Source organism: Silurus meridionalis, chromosome 21 (genome assembly GCF_014805685.1).
Source record: "Silurus meridionalis isolate SWU-2019-XX chromosome 21, ASM1480568v1, whole genome shotgun sequence".
NCBI lineage: Eukaryota > Metazoa > Chordata > Actinopteri > Siluriformes > Siluridae > Silurus > Silurus meridionalis.
Genome location: NC_060904.1, coordinates 13,361,527 through 13,387,417, shown reverse-complemented (window position 1 = coordinate 13,387,417; position 25,891 = coordinate 13,361,527). Strand labels below are relative to the sequence as shown.

Sequence of the window (25,891 nt, the reverse complement as noted above, 5' to 3'; positions counted from 1 at the left end):
GAAATCTTGAGTGGCCTGCAATTGAGCACTGACCCTTAATCCCACTGAACACCTCTGGGATTTATTGGAACGCTGACTGAATCCAAGGATTCCTCAACCTACATCATGACCTGACTTTACTAATACCCTCGTGGCTAAATGAACAAAAATCTCCACAAGCACACGAAAATGTGGTGGAACATCTTCTCAGAAGAGTGGAGATTTTTATAACAGGAAATGGGGACTAAATATGGAATGGGTAATGGGATGGGTAATGTGTCCACACACACACACACACACACACACACACACACACACACACACACATATATTTATATATATATATATATATATATATATATATATATATATATATATATATATATATATATGTGTGTGTGTGTGTGTGTGTGTGTAAATAAATACAACACACACATTTGTGGTCAGACAGACAACTTCATATCATCGCTTCTCTATTTTCTAAAAGTGAAACACTTGGACATGTATATTTTTTTTACAACTAAGTCAACATTTCAGAAAGAATATAATAAAGTTATAAGTGTTCTGGCTGCTCATGTAAAAAAATATAACAGACAGACAGACAGACAGACAGACAGACAAACAGTTGGATAGATACGAGTCATAGTTTGAAAAAATAAATAAAAATGCAAAACTTCAGCCTTCCTGTGCAAACCTAACAAATAGGAAATACAAAAGATTGAACATAGAAGTACAATATGAAATGTTGAGTATAAAAAAATCACAGAGCTGTGATAGAAATCCTACCAGTCCCTCTTCTCTGCATCCTGGACACTACGGGGTGTTTTCGTTGTGCTCGGTAGCAGCCGTCAAAACTCGCTTCATGCCACTGCTCAAGTGGACTCTCAGTCTGAAATTAGGAAATGAGGCTTTTTCAAGACACATGATCATATTTGAAGCAGGTCTGACAGGGAACCAAACAATTTTGTTTCTGAGGAACCATTTACTAACTATTTATTTTCGGTTAGCGTTTCCTGTATTTAAAAAAAAAAAAAAAAAAAAAAAGGCAAAGAAGTATGTACCTTAGTAAGTAGACGTGTGTAAAAAAAAAAAAAAAAAAAAAAAAATTACCCAAAACAAAAATTCCAATGTCGGTGCGCCTCCTACTGGAATATTTAAGAATGATCACAATATCGTTAGAGAAGAATCTTCTTTCTCGAATTCTACCTTTCCAAGTGTTTTTTTTTATTTTTTATTTGAAACTCATTTCTCACTATCTTCTACTCCACGCCCTGTATCGTGGCATGTATCATATCACGTATCAACTGTATCAACTCCAGGCATTCGGGTTTCCTCAGGGTTCTCTGGTTTTCTCCCATCTGGCCAAAAAAACCGTGTCAGCATAAGCGATCTGGTGTCTATTATCTGTATCTGGTCACTGCTACAAATATCCATCTTGAGTCTGATTTATATGTTAAATAGGTATTGACCTTGACCATAATCTCATTTCTTCCGTTCTAAAAAATAAATAATCAATGGTGGACGAAGTACACAAACCGTGTATTTGAGTTAAAATGGAGTTATATTATTCCCTTTAAACTTTCCCTTGAGTAAAAGTACTAAAGTATTTGCCTTCAAATGTACTCAAGCATCCAAAATACTATGATTTTATTATGGCTATAATGTTCCGATTATCATTTTTGTCAAGACTTTCACTTAATCGTCTCAGTTTATGTGGAAAGATTCTGTTACTCTTAGCGCACAGATTTATTAATAGAAGGATATTACTCAAAAACTGATTATCTATAAAAATGATCATGATCCCAAACTTCCTTTTTAACTACTTAATAAAATCATGCAAATAAGGTTTGATTCAGGAGATTGTTCCATCATTTATTCCTGTTCGTGCCAAGTGGATACCACCAAGTGCCAATCAAAACAAGTTCAAAACAAAGCACGCGCTCTACCCTGATTGGCGGCTTGCTGCGTGCTTGACCAAATTTTGGTTTTTATCAAATAAAAAAACAAGATAAAAAGTAAGATATTTAACTTTGAAATGTCCTCTACAGCAGGCCACTCAAGATCTTGCTCTCCAAACCATGTAAGCCATATCTTCATGGAGCTCGCTTTGTGCCCAGGGGCATTGCGATGCTGGAACAGGTTTGGATTTTTCGCAAAATTTTATTATACCGCATCCAATGACGTCCAATACAATTATGTGCCTCCAGCTTGGTGGTAACAGTTTGGAGAAGAATCACATATGGCAGGAAAGGTCAGGTTTTCCTATATTTTCTCCGTCTATCCGTCTGTCTATCGCAGCTCTTTCTCCCACTTTTATCCTCACTGAAACGAAGAACACTAATTCATGAAAACCTTCCCTTTATACTTTTGTCCAATTTATACTCAAGGACTCCTTCAATTAATGAGCCAAGTAATATAAAAAATTCTGTGTGAAATAAAACGATTTATTGACAGGTTTTGAATTATTTTATAACCAGCTTGTTCTAACAACAATCTAAACAACAAGATGGAGATTTCTGGAAACAAAAAGCAAGATAAAACACACAATTGGACTAGGTATATCTGAAACGCAATTCTGAATGCAATTGTCAAAAACCAGGAGGTATCAGTGCAGTGCATTGTAATGACCCGGGTAGGGAAGTGGGGAGTAAAACGAGATCCAACATCAAACTGCAGCCAATATCATTAATCAAAGCTTCAGACTTTATGTAACCAATGTTGCTGATCCACTCCGATCTCCTGCCACCACAGCTGTGTAATTGAACATCGATAAATTCCAGTCTTGTTCATCAGTGTGTAACAGGAGACGGAGGTGAAATTTCTCACAACCTGCACTACAGTTTTGACTCGAGTCTTTGAGTTTATCTAAGCCCAAGCTTTTTCTTCTCTTTCTGCTTTTTGCGTACAATCTCAAGGTTCCTGTCTTTCCATGAGCTCTTTCGCAGTTTGATGGGTCTGCTGCCGACATATTTACCTGTAAGCACACAAAGAACAGGGTTAGAAATCTATGATGAATTATATTTGCAGATTTGATGATCTTTCACAAACATCAAAACCTAATCTGGAATTGAGTTAAAATGAAAAGTACATAATCTGTGTCATAAACATGGTTCCAAGAGGTATATCTCTCTACTCCGGAGTAATTATAGTTTTAAAAATATATTTTTTTTCATTGCATTTCTTACTTTTGTTTTATTTCAGTAAATTTTTTTGTTGTTGCAATTTAAGCTTTTAAAAAACATTACTTTCACTTTGCTTCAAATATTTAATATATGGTAAAAAGCCTGGCTAAAAATATCTATTTGACAAAGTAGAATTAATTAATAAAAATGACTTGCGTCTACTGGCCTTTTATGATTCGATAACGTTTTTTTTGTTCATAGATCAGACCAATAAACGTTTACAATCCCGAAAACACTTTTAAACCCAGAAATTCTATTTATAGTAACAATAGCCTCGATCCACTCACCGTTCATCTCCCTCATAGCACGCACATAGTCATTGGGGTCCTTGAAGCTGACAAAGCCATAACCCTTGGTCTTCCCTGTGCGTTTATCTCGTACAACTTTAGCCTTCAGGAAGGATGGATAGCGACTGAATGCTCTTGTCAGGATGTCATCGTTCACCTCGTTCCCCAGATCTCCACAGAATATCCTAAAGTCGTCTGAATATAGAAGAGTTCGGAAGAAGTGTACATGCTTATTACGCTTGAGTTCTCATTCAGTTCATATATTCATATATATATATATATATATATATATATATATATATATATATATATATATATATATATATATTATATATATATATATATATATATATTCATATATATATATATATATATATATTCATATATTCATATATATATATATATATATATATATATATATATATATATATATATATATATACACACACACACACACACACACACACACACACACACACACACACACATACATATATATATATATATATATATATATGCTGTATTAGTCACTGAACTCTATTTTACAGGACATTGGATTGTATTAGTTTCACTGAACAAGAGCTTTGAAAATAAATCTGCAATAATAAAGCAGATTACAGTCATGTTTTTATTTATATATTACATTTCTAAATATTTAATCATAAATGGGAGGAAATGGGGCAACTTAAATTTTATATAAGATAACGCTTGGTATAATGCAACATTTATTTTACAGGTTTGATTTTTGGGCCTTCATAGAAAAAAGATTGGGCAGAGTAACAGGAGCATGTTGTATCAAATTTAAAAGGAAATAAAGTCAGTTTAAATACATTAATTTTACTTTGTCAAGTTCAAGTGGAAATGGGGAGAATAAACATACCAGTGTCCCACTCTGTTAAGCTGGAGTCTTCCCAAGTGGTGCCCGCAGCTGTACGGATGCATTTCCTCACCTTTTCCTGTTTCCCTTTTCCCTTCTTATCCTCTGTGATGCTCTCTGGTGGCTACACATGAACAGAATCGAACACTGCTATAACAAACAGAACATTCAGGAATAAGATGTTCTAAGACACCGTTTCGGGTCTGTCTATTTCATTCATGATTTGAGCAGGTCTACAAAAAGGACTGAACAGAACGGTCAGAAATTTTAGAGCGATGGACAAACCAATATGCCTTAAAACTACAGAACTCCTCCTGCTAAGTTAACAACAGCTAAACCATGATATAGATATAAATTTTCCTGCCACACTTATAGAATGCTAACATCTTGGGCAATTATGTGCAATAATAATAAATTGTTACATGTTTAACAGTACTTGTATAACTATCACTTCTACTATTCTGTTGCATTTTCTTTAATTTCACTTTCATTTTGCACAGAGAAAAACCCAACAATATCCCTATTGGATCATTAAAGTTGTCTGATTTTTCCACCTGCTGCACTATGCACAGTGCCAGAGATGCAGCCTGGCTGAAATGTTTTTTTACTACACCGATTATCCAGTGTGAACACATGATATCCAATCATTTAGCGAGATTTTTAGACATCACATACCTTTACAAAATATAGCAAATCTCATATAATACCTAAAAGAAATGATGGACAATGAAATTAAGCCGAAAGTTTAGTACCTCTATGTGTACAGGCTCCGGCTCGGGCATGCTCGGTCCGATGACGCTGTCGTCCGTCACACTGTCCTTCTTGGCCTCAAGGAGCCCGGCTGCCAATGCAGCTGCCTGCTGTTCAGCTACTGATGCTGCCAGCTCCTCCTGACATTCATTACAAACATGTGAGGATTAAGAAGTGAGGATGAACCGAATCAATACAGCTCTAATATTCTAAATTAACCGAATAGACTGTATAAAAAATAAATTAATAAATAAATAAAACAAAAAGAGGCAGCTAAAAATTAAATACATAAATCATATGTTCAACATTTGCTTGCTTTTGCTTGAAGAGCTTTGGAATCCATGGTCCAAGGTGTGCGAGTATTTCAAAGAACATTTTGAATTTCTACAGATAATTCAAAGGAAATGTAGCAGATCCATATACGAGTTAAATGAAAAATCAGCGATATCTATATGACATGAATAGTGCAAAAGAAACATTGTTCCTTAAAAATAAGGTTGTTACAGAAATAAAGGCATGGTTTGTTTATGACCCACTGGCCCTTTCAATTGGGTCACTACTGACAAATGGTTAATATCTTGCATTCTCTAAAGTTTAAAGGGACATGAACGCAAGTGTTACGATGTGTAAGTGTGAAAAGTCTTTACCATGCGTGCTTGTCTCTGTGCCCTCGGGTCTGGTCTCTTAGGGGCGGGCGGTGCTGTATAAACGGTGGGAGCTGCCTGTATAATGCTGGGGGTAACTTTGGGTGGAGCCTGCGTCACTGGTCGAGGTGGAGCCGCCAATACTGTGTTCATTGTGTCAACCTGCTAAAGAAAAATATTAGATTCATATCTCCAGCCATTAACCGAAAGAAAAACTACTATCATTGAAATATGACAGCTGCATTATTCCAATCATTAAGCAATCAAAAAAAAAATGTAATCCTAATGTGTGCATCATTTTTGTTCCTTTTAGAAACGTTTTAGAAACTTTTGTAATGAAGAGGAAGAGGATTTTCACCTGCTAGACATTTTAGGATTTTGTTATTTTGCAGGATCAAAAACTGAGACGTGTCCTATTTAAGTTCGGTAATTTTATTTTATGCCAATTTTAGATTATACTGTGCCATTATACTATAAGAAACTTTCGACGTAGAGGAAACCAAAGGCCTTACGGGTGGAACTGAGTTCATGGGCCCCATAGGTGGGCCGATAGGAGCCATAGGGTGCTGAGGGGGTCCGGCCATCGGAGGCGCCATCATCATCGGTGGTGGAGGAGGAGGACGGGGCAGCGGCGGTGCCATCAGACCTTGCGGTGGAGGGCCACGCATCATCGGCATTCTCTGTCCCCCTGAGAGATGCATAAGAGAAAGATAATAAAGACATGCATCCAAACCTCCACACATTTATTCTGTAGACATTTTTTACACACGATAGCTAATACGATTAAATCAATATGATACACTGTTGGCTAGTTACCTGGTCTTTGTAGGATGTGTGGAACAAATGCAGGTCGCATCATCGGTGGAGGCCTCACTGCAGGTACGGCTAACGAGAAATAATTCCGCAGACAAATGTTACTTCTCGTGCTGATGCTGCAACACAACTTAAAACAGTACAACCACTGAACGTACCTGGCCCAACGAATGCAGGAGGTGGTGGTCCAACCAAAGTAGCAGCTCTAGCCTCCAAGCTCTGTTGGACCTGTTGAAGGAAGAGAAAGGTTATTTTCTGCTTCTTCATCCTTTCATACTCATTTCACTTTTTTTATTTATTTATTTATTTATTTTTAATAGATGCGTGTATACCAGGTCTTGTGTGAAATTACATTTGGAGGAGCTGGCGTTACCATCACTAGTAACTGGCATCAAGACTAATCTGTTACTGGTTTACATATGTACCTGTTGGTAGGTGTTTGTGCCGATGATGGGCCGGACTATCGGCATAGCCTGTACAGCCGGCACAGCCAGAGCCACTGGAACAGCCTCAACTACAGTAGCGCCTCCTGCAGTCACAGCTATCGGCCCTCCCAAAACTTCCTGCTCGAACCTGTACAGAAAACCATGCATTTTGCATGATGATCGAAGGCAAATATTAGAGCCATGGAATGTCATGCCACCAGATTTATTCATGAGGATATTGGCATGAATTACTCAACTTTACGAGTTAAAAAAAATGGTGAGATAATGAAGGTAATAATAACGATACTCACAGCGCCATCTCTGCCTCCATCTCCTTGAGGCGCTCCTCGCCTGACTTTAGTGCCATCATGAGGGACTCCTGCAAATAGGTTATGTTCAATATCTGAGTTCTTACAAACCCATATATAAATCAAAACTCATGCTTATATCCGGGATGGCTGGGAGTTCAAGTCTGTGTCTATGCTCTCGTCCTGCATGTGTGTGTGTGTGTTTGTGTTTGATTGTGCTCTTGCATGGGCAGCTTACTCTACCCTCACCACCAGCATTTGTATTTTTTCAGCTATACACCGAAGCGGTATGTGTTTAAGCTCAAAAGTTTAATATTTATCTCAGCTCAAAACATGGCACGTTTTGCTGAACCCACTCATTTTTCAATTAAAACACATAATTGACCAGTGTTCTTTCTTGCTAAGGTGTGCACTGTACAATTAAAAGCTCTGAATTTCAACTCTAGGTTCGAGTTCTGGTTTTTGTATTGAGCTCTACAGCACTAGCTTCGGACAAAATCAACACAACAAACTCAAATATGGTAAAAAGAAAGAAACCACTGACATCCAGAGAGCAGTTGATGATAAGCATTGTAAGAAATGTTAAAAAAAAGTGATATCACCAACAAGATATCACACTCCAACATTCTATAAAGAAAAGTAGTTAAAGAGCATATACAATTTTTAATATATTAAGCCTTGCCACAAGATGCAAACATCTAATCAGCAGTAAGAATCAGAATGCTGGACTGAATATAATTAAAGGGATCAGCCTCTGGAACCAAAATAAACCTCTAGGAAAGTGAAGGAGAAAGAAAGGATCTGCTCACGATGCCAAACAGAAAAGCTCACTGGTTAAGTATGGTGGATGTTGCATCAATGCTTGGGCTTGCATAGCTGCTTCTGGAATGAGCTCACTTAACTTGTATTGATGATGTAACTCGATGATAGCAGTAGGAGAAATACAGAAACATTGTTTCAGCCAATGTACAGAGAAAGTCTTGATCTCGTTTGGAGGAACACAACAAAGGACTAAGAGATATATGGCCTTGCTACAAGATAAAAACGAGAGGTTTTGCAGTAAAAACTAGAAGGTTTGACTGAAATATGCAAATAAACACAGATATAAGACTTGAAGATAAGTTCAGCCAAAGTGATGGAGAAAGAAAGGATCTGCTCATGATGCCAAACAGGCAAGCTCATTGGTTAAATACGTGGGTACATTTGGAGAAAGAAAACAAAGAACTTTAGAAACATGAAGGTCATGCCTCAGTAGGCAAACCTCTTGTCAGCAGTAAGAATTAGAAGGCTGGACTGGAACACACAAATAATTACAAAGATAAGTCTCTGGAAGCAAAATGGAGAAAGTAAAGACCTGCTCACGGTGGCAAACAGACAGGAGAAATTACTTCATCAGGAATTGGGGAAAAAAAATGCAGGGTTTCACCCCGGACAAGTCAATCAGCCAAATATACTGATGGGGTGTCCATGAAAGTTTCGTTCTAATCGTTCCGAGTCTTTAATGGATGCGCTTGAGCAAAGCATCGCAAAATCTCTGTAGGTTATGTACAAGGAACAGAACAGAGCAGTTTACCTCCCAAACCAAGTAGTTTACCCCTCTTCTAGTCCGACTCGTTCATTCTTTCAGGCGAATTCCATAGACGCTATGCAGTGCATTACAAAGGAATCAGAATTGACTAGTATCACATGGGTAGTCAGAGTCGATCATTCATTTTTTTCCCCATGAGACTCCAGATATATATATATATATATATATATATATATATATATATATATATATATATATATGCAGTTTTATGTATGTATGTGTGTATGTATAAAAAAAAATTGGAACTACAGTCAAAGTTCGTGTATGTAGATGTTCTGCCTATTTCTGATCAAAGAACGAAATTAACTAAATGAATCAAAACAAGATCTGTTCATTTTAAAGAACGGAATTCAAAGAATCATGCCAAGAAATTGATCCGATCTTCCCATCACTGTTTTCAAACGAAGGGAGAATTTAAGCCAGTCTCGCTAAATATCGCGAGATTTCTACGGTATTTCCGCCAGGCGAAATATCAACTCCAGTTTACAGCGTATTTACAGCGTTTGGTTTCTTTCACCTTAGACTAAATGGTGTGCATTTTAAAGAATGTATAAAGATCAAGAAATTAAAAGAAAAAAAAACAAAAAAAAACAAAGCAAAGTTAGCACAAACACACCATCACTTATGTCTGTACTCACTGTTCGTTAAACTTAGCTAGCTGGCTAGTTAAGCCATTTAATAGAAGATATATATAAATGTATACATGTTTTATAAGTAAATATAAGTATTTGTTGCATATATATTATCATATACTAAAATTCTGAAGCTAACAACAAAAAAATCGGAGACATAAGTGCGTTAAATTTACAATCCTGCGATTAGCAGTCTTGCTAACTAGCTAGAACTGAAATAAATACATCCCGTTGAGCAACTGCAATTAAAAAAAAAGTAATATATAGTATGTAATATTTGCTGCAACATATCATTACCTTAATTATCAAACTCCTCTGAAGATCAATAAAACAAAGCCCGGAGAGAAATACTCGGTTCACAAAGTCGTCATTGGTCTTCTTCTGTGACGTTGAACGGGGTTAGAGGATAGCCTAGAGCGCCCCCTGCCGAGAGAAAGCCAGGCAGCTAAACAAACAAACAAAAACCTCGATGCAGAAGCACTTTTATTGTGTAGTATCTTGGTTTGCAGGCACAAGGAATTACGAGGCATCTCATCTGGTTTGCACTAAGTGGTGCCATCATTTCATTTTCAACAGGACAGTGACCCACCTCTAAGTTATTTAGGAGCTATTTGTTCAAGAGTGATGGAGTGCTGCATCAGATGACCTGTCCTCCATAATCGCCTGATCTAAATTTAGTTGAGATGGTTTTTTTGGCACTTAAGGTACAAAGTTGGACTTTATAGTCGCAGTTAATATTTATTTTACTTTGAAACTCATATTTTGTATTTGAGTTTACGACAGTGTTGTTTTCACTGATATTAACCTTATAAACACGAGCGACATCTAGTGGCTTTTTATAAGAAATACAACTGTTTATATTATAGGAAACAGATTTGTTGCTATTACAGATACAATGTGTGTACGAGCGCCTTGTAATACGAGAATACAGTAGAACCCCGTTGTACGAGCATAATTCGTTCTTGAAAATAGGAATGAATGTAAAAGTGATTTAATCCGTTCCGAGACCTCATCCGATCGCTTATTTCTGCACTTAAAAAGTATTTGTAGCCTATTTTTAAAAGCAAATACACTGCAAATTACCGTAATGTAAACATAATTTAACACTTACTCATGTGGTAGTGGTTGATTGCGAGTGTGAGACGTGCACCACGCTCATAACCTCCTCGGTTTCCATGGCAATTCTGTTTACTTTCGTTTTCACAGCACCATCACTGATTTTCTTGGGAGACACAAGATTTCTAGTGAAATAAAAATATAAAGCTAAAAAAAGTTACTGTGGGAGAGCGTATGAATACGGGAGCCACTTTTATTTGGTTTTTGTTTTTGTGTCGGTCTGCTTAGTGCCCCACGCAGCATGTCTCATGCCTGGCACACGCACACGCGCACACAATCCCCTGCCTATCTGCTCCCGGACCCGCCCTCCATTCACAAACCGCCGCTCGGCCACGCCCCCGCCGCCACGGTTACGTTTTTGCTGCACTGAACAACGAGAGCGACCGAGTGATACGTCATCAACTAAGCGACTAATGCGACCCTCGGCTGAAAACGGGGAACCGGCAGCGTGGGTTTGCTCGTGGCTTCGAAATTTGCTCGTGAAACAGAGTAAAATTTTGCGTGCCAATTTTCTCGTACAACGGGGTTTTACTGTATCGGAGTACGAGCGGTTTTGCTATTAAACAATCTTTGTAGGAGTACGAGCATCATTTGGGAAGACGAGCATTTCTTTTGACGCGTTTGCTTCTGCTCTTCACCTCCGTCCCCACGCTTCAGTCTCTTCCTAGACACAGAGTGCATTCTCGTCGTTCTTTTGTGGCCATCTTGTGCTTTTGTTTGGTCTGCTTTTATAGTGTTTTTTAGTTTTATTTCACTACAAATTGACCATCACGTGTCCCAAGATGTGTAGTGATATTGCTAGAAAGAAAGCTGTAAAAAGAATAACCATTGAACTAAAGAAAGAAATGTTAGAAAAGCATGAACGTGGTGCACGCACACGAGATCTTTGTCTGCAATATGGCATGTGTAGTTCAACTGTCAGTACAATCATAAAGAACAAAAAGAAAATCATGGAATCCACTGTGGCTAAAGGAATGACTGTTGTTAGCAGTAAACGAAGATCCAATGTGGTTGAAGAGATGGAAAATCTGTTGATAGTGTGGATCAATGAAAAGATAAATGCTGGTGACCGTGTCAATGAGCGTTTGATATGTGAGAAAGCTAAAAGATTGCACGAAGACCTCGTGAAAGAATCTCCTGGTACGAGTGTATTTACTGCTAGCAGAGGGTGGTTCGATAGATTTAAGAAAAGGAGTGGCAATCAGAATGTGGGTAGGCATGGCGAACCTGCTGGTGCGAACCAAAAAGCAACTGATGATTTTGCGAAAGAATTTTCGGACTTTGTGAAGAAGGAGGGATATCTTCCACAGCAACTTTTCAACTGTGACGAAACGGGACTATTTTGGAAGAAAATGCCCAATCAAACTTACATAACCAAGGAAGAAAAGTCCTTACCAGGACACAAGCCCATGAAGGACAAGATGGCGCTCTTATTTTGCGCCAATGCAAGTGGAGACTGCAAACTCAAGCCGTTGCTCGTCTACCACTCCGAAAATCCTAGAGCATTTAAAAAGAATCATGTCAATTAAACAACAGTTGCCTGTTATGTGGAGGGTTAATAAGAAGTCATTGGTAACCAGGATGCTCTTCGAGGAATGGGTTCATTTAGTGTTTGCGCCTGGTGCAAAAAAATATCTGCAAGAGAAGTTGTTGCCAGTAAGATGTGTCCTTGTTCTCGACAACGCAACCGCCCACCCTCAAGGACTTGAAGAACGGTTACCGGAGGAATTCGGTTTTATAACTGTGAAGTTCCTGCCACCAAACACGACTTCTCTCCTTCAACCAATGGATCAGCAGGTTATTTCTAATTTCAAGAAGCTGTACACGAAAAATCTCTTTAAGAAATGTTTCGACATAACCTGCGATACGGCATTAACCCTCCGAGAGTTTTGGAAAGACCATTTTAACATCTACAACTGCATTGGTCTGATTGATAAATCATGGGAACAGGTGACCAATAGAACCCTAAATTTGTCCTGGGAAAAACTGTTGCCTGACTTAATAGATGAAAGAGACTTTAAGGGTTTTCAGGAGACAGAAACATTGGTCGATGACATTGTTGAAATAGGCAACAATTTAGGATTAGAGGTCACTGCCGCAGATGTTGTGGAATTACTCCATTCTCACAAAGATGATCTCAACACAGAGGACCTTAAGGAACTTAAGAAAGAACAAGAAAGGATGGACGAAGAGATGGAAAGAAGGGAAGAGGAAGTTGAGGAGAACGTTTCTACTGCGGAAATAAAAAAGATATGCAGCATGTGGAACACAGTGCAAAGATTCTTAGAGAAACATCATCCGAACAAGACTTCTATATGCCGTGCTACAAGCTATCTTAATGACACCGGAGTCGCCTACTTCAGGAATATCATAAAAAATAGGCAAAAGCAGACCAACAATGAGTCTTTTTTAAAAAGAAAAAGTGACGAAGAACCAGGACCTAGTGGTGTCAAAAGAGAGAGACAGGAACGAACACTTGGAAGTCCCTCTATCTTAATGGAAGAGGACTCCACTTCCTTTCATTAATCTCCTTCACCTCTTCCCCAAACATCGTCTCACCATCAACCACTACAACACCATGTAAGTACAGTACTCCAAAATTATTTTATTTATAAAGTTATTTACAGTAGAATTTCTTTATATTTATACAGTAATTTACTGTATTACAGTACTTTTTATGTTTATCCCCCACATCATCTTACCCTCACCATCAGTGGTGGTTGGTGGTGAGGGTGAGATGATGTAGGGCGGGCATCATCAAATGGCGGACCGCGGTCCGGGTCCGGACCGAGTGACGAGTCTGCCCGGACCCGTTAAAATCTTTGATATTAATAAAAATATAAATCATTTGTTCATGCGCAGCTAATCTATTAATTACGACAGGAGCGTCATCAATAGCCAAGCCAATCAAATCGATTGTTTACCTTTCAGCAACAGCGAGTGTGAGAGAGAGATAGAGAGGAGATGAGAAAAGTGAGAAAAATGAGAAAAGTAGATGCTGAAAAATGAACTTTTAAAGATGAATGGACGGACAAATACATGTTTATTCTGCCTGCAGCCAGTTCTAAACCTTTGTGAAAATGTGGCAACGTTAAGCGTCACTATGAGACCAAACACGGGTCGTTTGAGGAAATGTACTCGCAGAAGTCCGCAGTGAGGGCAAGTAAAATTATCTAATTGAATTTTTTTCTTGAAGATTAAAAGCACTTTTATTTTATTCAAAAGATTTTGAATGTTTTACATTACTTGAAATAGGCCCTAAGTTCAGGCTGTTCAAAGCTGTGTTTGCACTTTTTATTTATTTTATTCAGAATAATTTCAGTGTCTGTTATTTGACATGTAGTAAAGTATTGTTTTCCATTCAAGTGCCATACAAGTTCAGACTTTTCAGTATGTTAAAAGCATAATACTTTGAATACACTTGAAATTTAACAATAAATTATATAGAAATGTATGTGCGTTATTGATTTTATTAACATGAGGGTACACTATTTTAAGTGACAACATAAGATCCGGACCTTTGCTGGGAGAAAATTTTAGTAACTAGACCTCTTTAAATTTTAATTGAATACCCCTGATGTAGGGGGATAAACATAAAAAGCACTGTAATACAGTAAAATACTGTATAAATATAAAGAAATTCTACTGTAAACCACTATGACACCATGTAGGTACAGTACAGTACTCTAAAGTTATTATATAATTTATTTATAGTTATTTACAGGAGAATTATTTTATATTTATACAGTAATTTACTGTATTACAGTACTTTTTATGTTTATCCCCCCACATCATCCTACCCTCATCATCAATCACGATGACACCGTGTAGGTACAGTACAGTACTCAGGTTATTATTTATTTATTAAGTTATTTACAGTAGAATTTTTTTTATTTTTACAGTAATTTACTGTATTACAGTACTTTTTCTGTTTATCCCCCCACATCATCTTACCCGTACCATCAACCACTATGACACCATGTAGGTACAATACTCTAAAGTTATTTTATTATTTATTTATAAAGTTATTTATTTTTTTGTTTATAATTTATTACTTATTATGTTTATATTTTGTTACAAGTATATTTGTGTGTTAAATGTGGCATGCGAGCATATGAGAACACGAGAGGTTTTCAGAAACGAAAGAATCTCATACACCAGGGTTCCACTATACTTAATAATGCTTGGATGCAAATAGCACACACGAGTCTCACAGGATGGTATAATTCATTGTCTTTTTTTATAAAGCGTTTCAATTAACACCTGGGCAAGCGTACAAATTATAAGGAACTCTGTTATCTCTGTAAATCTGCAATAAGGACATTTCCATTGTTAAAAGAACTATAGAAAAAAAATTTAATTGAATCGAACACTTCCACTATTAAAACAAAACCATACTCAACAGTCTGCTTTCTATTTTCAATAATATTTTATTTCAGAAAGTTTTAAGATTTTAAAAATGTTTGATGTTCCATTAAATATCAAGAAAATATTATTTTCAAAGCGAGACCGAATACTGCAACGAGTTTCTAAACACACAAACTAAATAATACAATTAAATAAAATAATAATAATAAAAGCAGAATTTTTGAAGTGCTGATTTTGCACCTCTGAAGGAACCTCTGAAAGGTCCATATGTTTGCTGAACTTCTACCACCTTCCCACCCCTTTCCATAGTAACTACTACAACCATTCTAATTTTTTACATTTCCACTTTTCATCTGAAAGTTTAATGACAATACATTTTGAAATATTGCAGTTTTAGTAAAAAAATCCCTCTATCTTTATTGTATCGTAGGGTGTTTAAATGAATAATGAATATCGTATTTTGACTGTCGATAATGCTATAGAAAAATATAGAAAAAAATTATTCTCTTTACATTGTTTAAGCTCAGAGAAGCCTTGACTGTTTTTTATTGGGTTATTAGATAATTGATGAATGCTCTGTGGCTTGTATTCACTAATTATCTATTATTAATACTACGAAAAACCAGCACTATAAGATTGCATGGTATTGGCTGCTCAAAAAACAAACAACAAACAAACAACCCACCCATATATGTGGACTTTGAGGCCACAATGTTATATCTGCAATGTGGATTCATTTCAAATTTTATTTGCTTAGTGTTGTTAATTCTAGTTTATGTCCCAAATCTAAAGGGAATTCCACACGCAAATAAAAAAACACAGAACAAAGTTAAAAACAAAATTTATTAGCAAGTGACAAATATTTCTGAACCAGAAATGCATTTTGGGTCTTTTTTTTTTTTTAACTTTACAGTCACACACAGAGGTAAAACTGAACTTAATCAAAGGTAAAAACAATGAAATTTTGTGAATATTCGCCAAAATGTCACTGCGTCTATCTTATATTGGTAATTTATTAAAAATATTGGGAAAAAATGTTGCTGTTGAGTCGATTTGAACGGTTTTAGGGCCATTCTTTTTTTTTTTTTTAGGATATGACATAAAACCTAAGAATGTAAAGCTCTTATCTAAAACAGGTAAATTCCCCTTTAAAAAAAAAATATGGCACCAGACATCCATCCATCCATTCATCATCATACAGCTTAAAAATAATTCTCTTTTATCTCTTTATATACAAAATAACCTGAACCTAGAGGTCAAGAAGAAACATAGGAGCCAGTGTACAAATAATTTTAGCAAAAAAGAAAAAAAACCCACAACACAACAACGCAATTATTGCACGTAATTATCAATTCATATACAACTCATGTGATGGGAAATGTTCAGCTGCTAAAGTATTGCAAAATACATGCTGTAATTAAATATATTACAAATTAAAATCATTACGGGGTAAAAAAACATTTTTACGTATTCTTAGAACACAGATGGAAGCACAAAAGCAAATAAAGCACAAAAAATTTAAGGGGTTTTAGTGGTTTGCAATTTCTTCTTTCTACAGGGACCCCCTGTATAATACATTCTGATGTATATGTTCGTTATGGGACTTTGGCAGTGGGGGCGTGGCCAAATGCTGGTTTGTGAATGATAGGCATGAACAGAGGAGGGGCGTCCTAAGGGTGGGACAATTTTCATGAATGAGTGTTCTCCATTTTAGTGAGAATAAGGGGGGTTGCAAAAGTATTGGGACACCTGACCTTTCCTGTCATATGTGGTCCTTCTTCAAACTGTTACCACAAAGCTGAAGGCACACAATATTATTGGACGTCTTCGGATGTGGTACAATAAAAGTTTGCATTCCCTTGAACTTAGAAACCCAAACCTGTTTCAGCATGGCAATGCCCCTAGGCACAAAGTGAGCTTCTTGAAGATCTGGTTTACATGGTTTGGAGAGAAAGATCTTAAATGGCCTGCTGTAGAACTCTGATCTCATCCCTACTGAACACCTTTGGGATAAATGTGAATGTTGACTGCACCCCAGGTCTCCTCACCTACATCAGTACCTGCCTTTCATAATACCCTTGTGGCTGATGAACACAAATATCCGTAAGCACACTCCAAAATCTAGTGGAACATCTTCCCAGAAGAGTGGAGGGAATTATTTGCGCAAACTGGGACTAAATGTGGAACGTGATGCTCAAAAAACAGATACTGTAACATAGTTATGACTAGGCGTCCGCAAACTTTTGGCAATACAGTGTGGCTAGATGGATAGACAGACAGACAGACAGACAGACAGACAGACAGATAGACAGATAGATGCTGAGTTGAGATTTGGAGGTGCGTGGGTTTTAAGTTAGAATTTTCTTTTCAATATTCCATGGTTTTCAGTGTTGTTATTGGGATGATGTGTTTTATCATTTACAGGAATAACGTGTGTGTGTGTGTTTGTATCTGGGTGGGGTTAGAGGCACTCAAAGATGATGATAAAAGAAGATGATAAAACCTGCTAAATCAGTTGGAAATAAGGCTCGGAAAATCGTACAGCTCGTCAAAACTCACAGCAGTGTTACAATTCATTTAAGGCAAAGTGAGCTGTGCTTTGAAAAGAAATCCTAGCGTGCCTTGTTCGGCTTCTTGTTCGGTGTGATCTTTGTTGTCAGTGTTTATAAACCAAGAATCCGGATTTCTCTCTCGCTGTGCTGTGCTCTTTTCGTAGCCCTAAAAGTGGGGTTCTGAGAAAAGGCACCTCAGATCTAAAAACCCATTCGCTCTGCCTGATTCGAGTGGAGTTTGTCCATGAACGACAGCGTGATGCAAATCACAGATCCCAGTGCAGCATGGGAGCCGAGGGCTCGATGTGGTGCTCGAAAATTTCCCCCCTCGAATCCTTTTATTAAAGCTCATTTACCGTCTTCATGGCTATTTCTTTCACGTTCTTCTTTTCGACTCAATGTTCTCTCTTTCTTTTATTGTTCTGTCGATTTCTCGGACGTAAGCTGCTCCCGGTCCGACACGTCATCGTCTTTCGGTGGCCGTGCTCGATCGAAAAAGCCACACTGAGAAACAAGTGGGAAGAAAAACAAATAAGTGAAAAGATGAGAATCGAGAGAGTAAATTTATTCTTGTGAGAGTTCTAATATTAACCCTTTTATTCATCAATACTTTAAAAAACCTGTAGTTTATCACCTAAAAATTTTTTTTTTTATATAAATCTTCTAATAAAAATATATTTGAAAGGAAATAGATAATTTTCATTATTCATCACAATCCTGACAAAAAAACAACTTAAAAATAAAAGTAATAAACATTTTTTTTTTTTTAAATATAAAAACTCATTTTTCCCCATCAATTATTTAATTGTTTATAAATCAGACAACATTAAAATGTACAAAATGATAGAATTTTTTTAAATAAAGATTTTAAGGAATTAAGAACTGCTGTTGCTGAGGTTTTTTGACCAAGGCATAAAAACCATGGTGAGAATATCAAACATCTGGAAAAGGATGTATTTATAAATGAAAGTAAATTTTATATAAGATAAAAAATATATAATTTTTAAAGATATAAAAACATATAAACTCCACTGTGAAATATTTTTTAATCAATAAACATTTGTTTTACTGATGCACCAAGTCTTAAATCAGACCCAAAATCCTCCGTGATGCACAAATCCGGCAATTAAAACCATCCGTGTGGAAACATAGCAAAAGTTTAATTTGGTGTCCTGATGATTTATATATTTTTTAAACACCATAATTACTTTAAAACCTTTACAAAAATATTTTGTCTCTATGTTAAGTATGGTTTCATTGATAATAAACATACATTTGCATAAAGCATCTATATTATTACACACACACACACACACACACACACACACACACACACACACACATGCACGCCCGCACCCCAAGAGAGGGCGCTACACAATTATATACACTTTGCACACCTATCTGTGGATTATCCCTTGCATTAAAGTTCATGTAAGGTTATGTTTGGTTTAGCATGTGTGTGTGAGTGTGTATATGGAAGCTGCCATACCTTCCACATAACCAGGGTTAGAATGGCGAGCACAAGCAGTCCCAGAAGGATGGCCAGAATAATCACCCACAGAGGAATGGCAAAGGATAGATCAGGAATCGCCCATACCACATATGTACCGATCTACACACACACACAGAAGGGGTATTTGTTAACAAATCTTTTTTATAATATAAAAGGATCTACATAAAAAAAAAAGCCACTGAATGTCGGACGAAAACTGCACACACTAATGTCACAGATCAACTCCCAACATTTTTTAGCCTCAATCACACTATCCTCACCTGCTCAATCGTTCCTCCGTGCTGAAAGGATGGCAAAAGTTGATAGTTTAAAGAAAATGCAATTTTCCAATGACTAATTCCAGGAAGACAAAATGTAAATGTGCTATTATGCCGTGTTCGTACGTCAAATATGTACTAAATGTATATCTTTTCTTCCATACCAGAGATTCTGTCTCTCCTTAAGCTCGTCGCATTTTGCAGTTTTCCCAGGACTAAGCCTGGTTTAAGGTTTAAAGCTTAAAAATCTGGAACCTAAAAAAAAGGTCAGCAGTGTTGACCCTGCTTCAAAAAACCACATAATCCACATCACCTTGCAATCCAATGTCAAGCACATCTGACCTTTTCAAGTGTTTATTCAAGTCAAGCCCCCCCTCCCCAATCCCCCTCAAATTCATAATCTCCAGTCCTCAATTTCTTTCCCCCTACACTCAATGCCTGACAGAGACACAGACACATGCTTACCGAGTTACTCTGGTGAGGCAGGGAATGCGGTTTGATGCGGTACGGCATTCCTGTTACTCTGAAGTACACGGTAGAGTTGACGAGGTAGTGGTCATTCCGCCTCTGTGAGAAAAGTCATGTTTTAAGTAGAAATCTAATATAATATAATGTAATTATAATAATGTAATGTAATGTAATATATGCAGAAATATATTCTCACACACACTCATACATTATATGCAATATGGGCAAACGTTTGTGGAAACGTTCCTGTCTATAAGATTCATTGTGCTTTTTTGAACATCCCATTAAACATGCAGTCCCCATTTACTGTTATAATAACCTCCATTCTACTGGGAAGATGTTCCACCAGATTCTGCAGAGTGTGTGTGGAGATTTGTGATAATTTAGCCACAAGTAAAGGTGTTAGTAAAGTCAGGTACTGGTGTAGGTGAGGTGAGGAGGTCTGGGGTGCAGTCAGTGTTCACATTCATCCTAATTCATCCAATTCAGTAGATATGAGGTCAGAGTTCTATAGCAGGCCACTTAAGATCTTCCACACATATGGATGGGAGTGTGTGTGTGTGTGTGTGTGTGTGTGTGTGTGTGTGTGTGTGTGTGTGTGTGTGTGTGTATGTATGTATGTATGTGTGTATATGTGTGTATATATACACAAATACACACACACTCTGTATAAATTATTTTCTGGAACATATACATAAATCGTGACAGACATTTTAGTAAAATAGGTGAATAATTATAGTAATAAAAAATTAACTAATACAAAAATAGTGACCAAAGGAAAGAAACCCCCACAATATAAAATCTAAATGCAAACGTGTGTAAATACAGTTTATAAAGTGCAATTATTATTTCTTTTCATGATAACCTTCACAAATTCTTTTTTTTATTTTATTTTATTTTAGTCATCGGGCTGCATTTCACTAATATAATGCAGATATCATGTGGCAAGGTATTAAAATGAGTATATGCTTATTAAAATAATTTGTTTTTAGAGCTTGTACAATGTAAAAATAACATAAATAAAAGAAATTTTAGAATCTAAGATAAGATCAGATATACCTGTATATGTCCCACAGTGGGGGAATTTCTCGATTCTACAAATTAGATACATACATGTATGTGATTAAAATGTTTTTTTTTTTTTTCTTTTTCAATGCTGATTTAAATGCCTGCTGGGTTGTATTATGATTCATGCGTAAAAGAAATAATTTTTTCAGAACAAATTTTTCTTTATCCCCCTCTTTAAGACATGCTCCCTCCGTCTCTTGCTCTTGTAGACACAGATCTGGTTACTACACTGCGTTTCATTGCAGATAAGATTAAAGGCATTTCGGCATGACAAGGTTAAGCCTAATTAAGCCGTGTGAGTCAGGACGGAGCGGTTCAGAGAAGTGACGTTAAACGCTCATCTTTTCTTCATTAGCACGTGGTTAACATCGCCTCTTTTTTCCATCGCCACCAACAACTAGGGCCGAGTCAATCATTTCATGATGTGTGCAGTGAAGAAAGGACAGCCATGAACTTGTAATGATTGCTATGTTGCTTCCATAGCAATCATTACAACCAGATGTAAATCGAGTAAACATTAGAAATGAGGTAAAATCTGTATAATCCTCGAATGGTAAAGCTTGGTAATACATATTATTGTCCCAAAAACTATAGAAACACTATTGTATTAAGGGTAAAGGTAAATAGGACCCCAGTAGCCCAGGTACATGGTTCTATTAGATTTAGTGGGATTGCTTTTTTTTTTTTTTTTTTCGTTTAAGCCATAAATCACCATCCCACACTCTTTAAACACACACAAAACATTTGCAAGAACATAGCGAGATGAATTCTGTGTAAATCCGTAGAAATACGGTATCACATTTATATTGAGTACATGCTTGTACAGTATACAGTTCTGTATTGTAGCCTATGGGTGGTTTCTCTACTTGTTTATTGGTTGAAGAGACCGGGAAAATAAGCAAAAACAAACAAGTTATGTGGGCAAAAGCAATTCCGCGATAAACCAGGGGCGTGAGATTCGAACCGCGGTAAAGCGGTAGGTTACTGTAATTCAGTGAAAGATTTTTTTTTCATAGTTATTCGCCCAACAGTTCAACAACAATCAGAGAACTCCCTCACAAGAGCAGAATATATTCATAATATATAATCAAACATATAATAAAATATAGTAAGTTAAGGATATATTTAAAAATCTATATAGAAATAATGGGTAAAGTGTGTGACAGTGATGGATATGCATTGTTTCTGTGTGTGTATGTGTGTGTGCACTACCTGTAGGAAGGTGTGAGCCCAGAGTCTTGACCGCACTTTGACCACTGCACTCTGTCCTTGGTCTAAACGGCCCACAGTGCACTCCAGCATCAGGCAATGAATATTAGAGCAATTCTGCACACACAGACACACACACACATGGGAGAAAGGAATCAGCTGAAAAAATATTGGTGTACCTGCTTTTAGAAACAAGTTTGTGTGTGTCATATTCATGACTTTGCCGGGTCTTTTTCAGATGCAGGTTGCATTAACAGTTTTGTGTATAAGGGCCTATTACTGTACACCTCAAAACTGATGGAACTATAATGAATGGACATTAGATGCCATCCAGATACGGACGGGTTCCCTTTTGAGTCTGGTTCCTCTCAGGGGTTTCTTCCTCATGCGGTCTCAGGGAATTTTACCTTGCCATATTCGCCACTGGTTCGCGCATCAGGGAAAAACTTTACGAACTAAACGTATACATTTTTTAATACAGCATTTTAACCTCTTTATCTCTGTAAAGCTGCTTTGAGACAATGTCCATTGTTAGAAGCGCTATAGAAATTTTTGTTTTTTAAGTTTTAAGTTTTGTGTTTTACAGCTGAAGTGACCCTCAGAGTACAGCATGTTGACGTGCCAAACTGGACATCCAGGTGCCTGTGGTGCACTAGAGGGCAGCGTTACATGAATATCCCGAATGTACAGAACATGAAAACCAGAAGGATGTTTCTAAAAGAGAGATGTGTGTGTCTGTGTACAGAAGAAACAATTTACTAGAATTGTCCCATTTGTTCTATATAATTCCTTCTTATTTATGTGGCTGCATGAGAGAATGTGTTCAAACACAATTTTCTATTTCACAGCTGATTTTTTTAGACATAAAACTGAGAATTCTGTTCCAACATCCAATTTTTTTTTTCTTTTGCTCGCAACATAAGGACATTACACTTATTCAGTACATTTTTCATAAGATTTACTGTTTTGACCACACGATTTATGGGTATTATTTCCGAGACTAAAATTGCTCTAATGAATATTTTTTTGAATGGGAGTAAAGATCACTGTATCCTACAACATATAATGTGATGATTAATGGCAAAAAAAACGCTGACAAAGTCCAAAAACCACTGTAGTTTCCAAAATGATTGTAAAAAAAAACATCCGGCACAGTGACAAATACTCTGTGTTACAGTTACTCAATGTTATGGAGATATTTAAACCAAACATGGTCTGTTGAATTGTGGCAGCAGACACAACCGTCTCCTTGATGTCTCATGGAAAGAAAAAAAAAAATGAAAAAGCTTCCTGCATTTTTAGTCCAATAAAGTACACTTTGAAGAATCAGCATTCATGTTGTCCTCATTAAGTCGAGCCACAAAAAGCCTCTTCTTTGCCTTTTAAAGTTTTATTGAGGATGATAACTGCCACTATTATACTTATGCCTTGTTTCGAAGACATTCATTAAATTATTCACAAAAATATTATCTGTTATAAAATTTGCAAGCAAATGTTTGTGGACATCTGACCATAAGTATAGTATTTGCTTTTTGAACATTGTATCCCGTATTTAGTCCCCATCTGCTGTTATAATAACCTGCATTCTGCTGGGAAGATGTTTAATAGATTTTGGAGTGTGCTAGTGGAGATTTGTGCTTACAAAAGTCAGGTACTGATGTAGGTGGAGGAGGCCTGGGGTGCAGTCAGTTCCAATTCATCCCAAAGATATTCAATAGAGTTGAGGTCAGAGCTCTATAGTAGGAGTCCACCGCTCCGAACCATGTGAAGTATATCTTCATGGTCTCAGAGTTCAAGTGAATTCAATTTTACCACACATTTGGATGCACACAGTTTTGCAGGATGGTTTTGGATGTGGTATCAGTTTAGGAAAGAACCACATATGTCTGGAAAAATCCAGGAGTCCCAATACATTTGTCCATATAGTATTTGTATGTGCACAAAAAAGAAACGCATCCAAAGACGTCCAATACAGTTGAATGCCTCCAGATTTTTGGTAACAGTCTGGGGAAGAACCTCAAAGGTCTGGAAATGGTGTCCCAATGCATTTGTTTATATAGTAGATAATAAACACGACTGGACAGTGTAGAACACATGCAGGTTTCCAAGTCATGCTTAAAATGTAAATGGCCAAACACTGATTTATTGTCTTTTTCTTGTCTTATGTTTTCCAGAATTTTTCCCCCAACTGGTTCTCCAAGACTTCCACACAATTTCCACGCACACCTCAGAGCCCTCATCTTCTTCCAAGAATTCACCGTTTCGTGTTTTTTTAAAGCTATAAAAACACTTTTGTATGATTTAAGATGTGTAACACTTCTGGGTGCAAAATAAATCACATCATAAATAAAATAAATTAAAAAAAGATCTATAAATCGGAGTCGTCACGTGTGTGGAAAAATGTGTGTACCAGTGTTTTGCTGCTGTAGCTCTGTGTGGTAGTAACAGATCTCCTGCGACGAGTCGGCACGCTGCTGTTGCGCAGAAAACCAAGCAGCTCTGGTGTATCTTGCAAAGTGGACGTCTGAGAAAGAGAGAAACAAAAACTCAAGAAACCATGAAGGATGGCCCAACAGTTTCATTATTACAGTGAAGCAGCACATAGTCTACATATGCAGACACACATACACTCATTTTACCCTCTCCCCCTTCCCCTCTCTCTCCTGCTTTACTCATACTAATTGATATTTACTTATGCTTATTCAAATAAATGTAAATCACACAACTCTATTACAGTGTGGGCAGAATTTGAGATCTGTATATAAAATATTGGTATCTTTAATTCGACAATTCTTCCAACAGACCATGGTACTAGTGGGATAACCTATGTTACCTATTTAGGTGCGCATTATATGAGTTTAATGCACTTTGAGTGGCTTATCAATTACCTACAGAGCTTTAATTTTGCATAAACGTGACTCTAAATATTGGCATTAGTTTCAAATGTTTTGAAGCCAATAATCAGAATTAGTTAGACATTAGACATATTTTTTTTTGTTTTATACCATTGAGAGTTTCTGTAAAAAGAAATTATAGTACAAATCTCCTTTCATGAACATGTCTTCCTGTCTTCACTTTCCATCAACATAATTTAGATTTGGACATTTATAGAGACACCATTTATAACGAGTATCGGTATCAGCACGACACATTAATACATGGCCTTAAGACATGGGGAATGCCATCTGGGTAACACTCATTTGTGAGTGTGTGTGTGTGTGTGTGTGTGTGTGTGTGTGTGTGAACTCAGATCAAAGTCCTTAAACGGCTTGTCATTCTCAGAAGTCCTCAGTAAAGTTGCAGCTGTAAAGTCAAGACATACTGTGGGGACTTTAAAGCCCCCCAGCACATCACTAACCCACAAACCATTACAGAGACCTGAGATGTGTATAATACTTTATAGTCAAACCACAATACAGAGAGGTTTACACACGTACCATATGCACACAAACAGATCTAAAAAAACAGGAATTTGTGGTACCTGCTTTTTGTTTATATAAGAAAAGTATGTGTGTGTGTGGTAGTACAGCCTTAATTAGATGCATTAATAATGATATCAACCAAAGTTCCCCACAAGGATAGTATCGTGTGTGTGTGAGAGAGTTAATGACAGTAAAGGACAAATTAAGGCAAAAAACCTCCGAACTTAATTATAAGATAAAAAAAGGTTCGGCCAGCTGAAGGAAACTCCAGACTGAAGTGCCAGCTGGACTTCCTTATTGTCCCTAGAGGTTGGGGCAGGCTGTCTGACCTTGACAGGCCCAGAACCAAAACCTTCCCTTTTTTTCTCTGCAAACGACACTAATAGTCACATAGTGACACTGTATATATCCTAGCCATTTATTATGTTCAAAT

The 25,891-nt window shown here is 36.9% G+C and overlaps 4 protein-coding genes across 8 annotated transcripts in view; 1 reads left to right on the top strand and 3 right to left on the bottom strand.

The window, feature by feature from the left end:
* The window catches only part of arhgap33 (Rho GTPase activating protein 33), a 49,609-nt gene extending 48,547 nt beyond the window's left edge, over nucleotides 1-1,062 (bottom strand). For 3 of the 4 annotated variants that reach the window (XM_046833971.1, XM_046833972.1, XM_046833977.1), the window contains exon 1: nucleotides 766-997. In XM_046833971.1, coding sequence (XP_046689927.1) covers nucleotides 766-784 — 19 coding nt within the window. In that variant the 5' untranslated portion in view covers nucleotides 785-997. Of the gene's footprint in view, nucleotides 1-765; nucleotides 998-1,040 lie in introns of those variants that run through there. The other variant, XM_046833970.1, reaches the window with a different exon arrangement.
* Nucleotides 1,063-2,402: 1,340 nt separating this feature from the next.
* Nucleotides 2,403-9,914, bottom strand: rbm42 (RNA binding motif protein 42). 2 transcript variants are annotated; one of them, XM_046834183.1, is made up of 11 exons: nucleotides 9,783-9,914; nucleotides 7,269-7,336; nucleotides 6,958-7,105; nucleotides 6,691-6,760; nucleotides 6,536-6,604; nucleotides 6,232-6,407; nucleotides 5,723-5,884; nucleotides 5,078-5,215; nucleotides 4,329-4,449; nucleotides 3,449-3,643; nucleotides 2,403-2,953 (listed from the first exon to the last, which is right to left on the bottom strand). In XM_046834183.1, exons 2-11 carry the CDS (start codon nucleotides 7,325-7,327, stop codon nucleotides 2,841-2,843), a joined length of 1,251 nt encoding a protein of 416 aa, XP_046690139.1. In that variant the 5' UTR covers nucleotides 7,328-7,336; nucleotides 9,783-9,914; the 3' UTR covers nucleotides 2,403-2,840. The 2 variants fall into 2 exon arrangements, with proteins under 2 accessions (XP_046690139.1, XP_046690140.1); XM_046834184.1 differs by having other exon boundaries at nucleotides 5,723-5,881.
* Nucleotides 9,915-11,013: 1,099 nt separating this feature from the next.
* On the top strand, nucleotides 11,014-24,411 carry LOC124375335 (tigger transposable element-derived protein 1-like). The gene is made up of 2 exons (XM_046833554.1): nucleotides 11,014-13,181; nucleotides 24,211-24,411. Exon 1 carries the CDS (start codon nucleotides 12,045-12,047, stop codon nucleotides 13,125-13,127), a length of 1,083 nt encoding a protein of 360 aa, XP_046689510.1. The 5' UTR covers nucleotides 11,014-12,044; the 3' UTR covers nucleotides 13,128-13,181; nucleotides 24,211-24,411.
* itga8 (integrin, alpha 8) overlaps nucleotides 17,040-25,891 on the bottom strand; it is an 89,356-nt gene continuing 80,504 nt past the window's right edge. The window contains exons 26-30 of the mRNA XM_046833552.1: nucleotides 24,447-24,560; nucleotides 22,040-22,153; nucleotides 19,757-19,858; nucleotides 19,011-19,133; nucleotides 17,040-18,025 (exon numbers count right to left, since the gene is read on the bottom strand). Of these exons, the coding sequence (XP_046689508.1) occupies nucleotides 17,936-18,025; nucleotides 19,011-19,133; nucleotides 19,757-19,858; nucleotides 22,040-22,153; nucleotides 24,447-24,560 (543 nt within the window). The 3' untranslated portion in view covers nucleotides 17,040-17,935. The remainder of the gene's footprint in view (nucleotides 18,026-19,010; nucleotides 19,134-19,756; nucleotides 19,859-22,039; nucleotides 22,154-24,446; nucleotides 24,561-25,891) is intronic.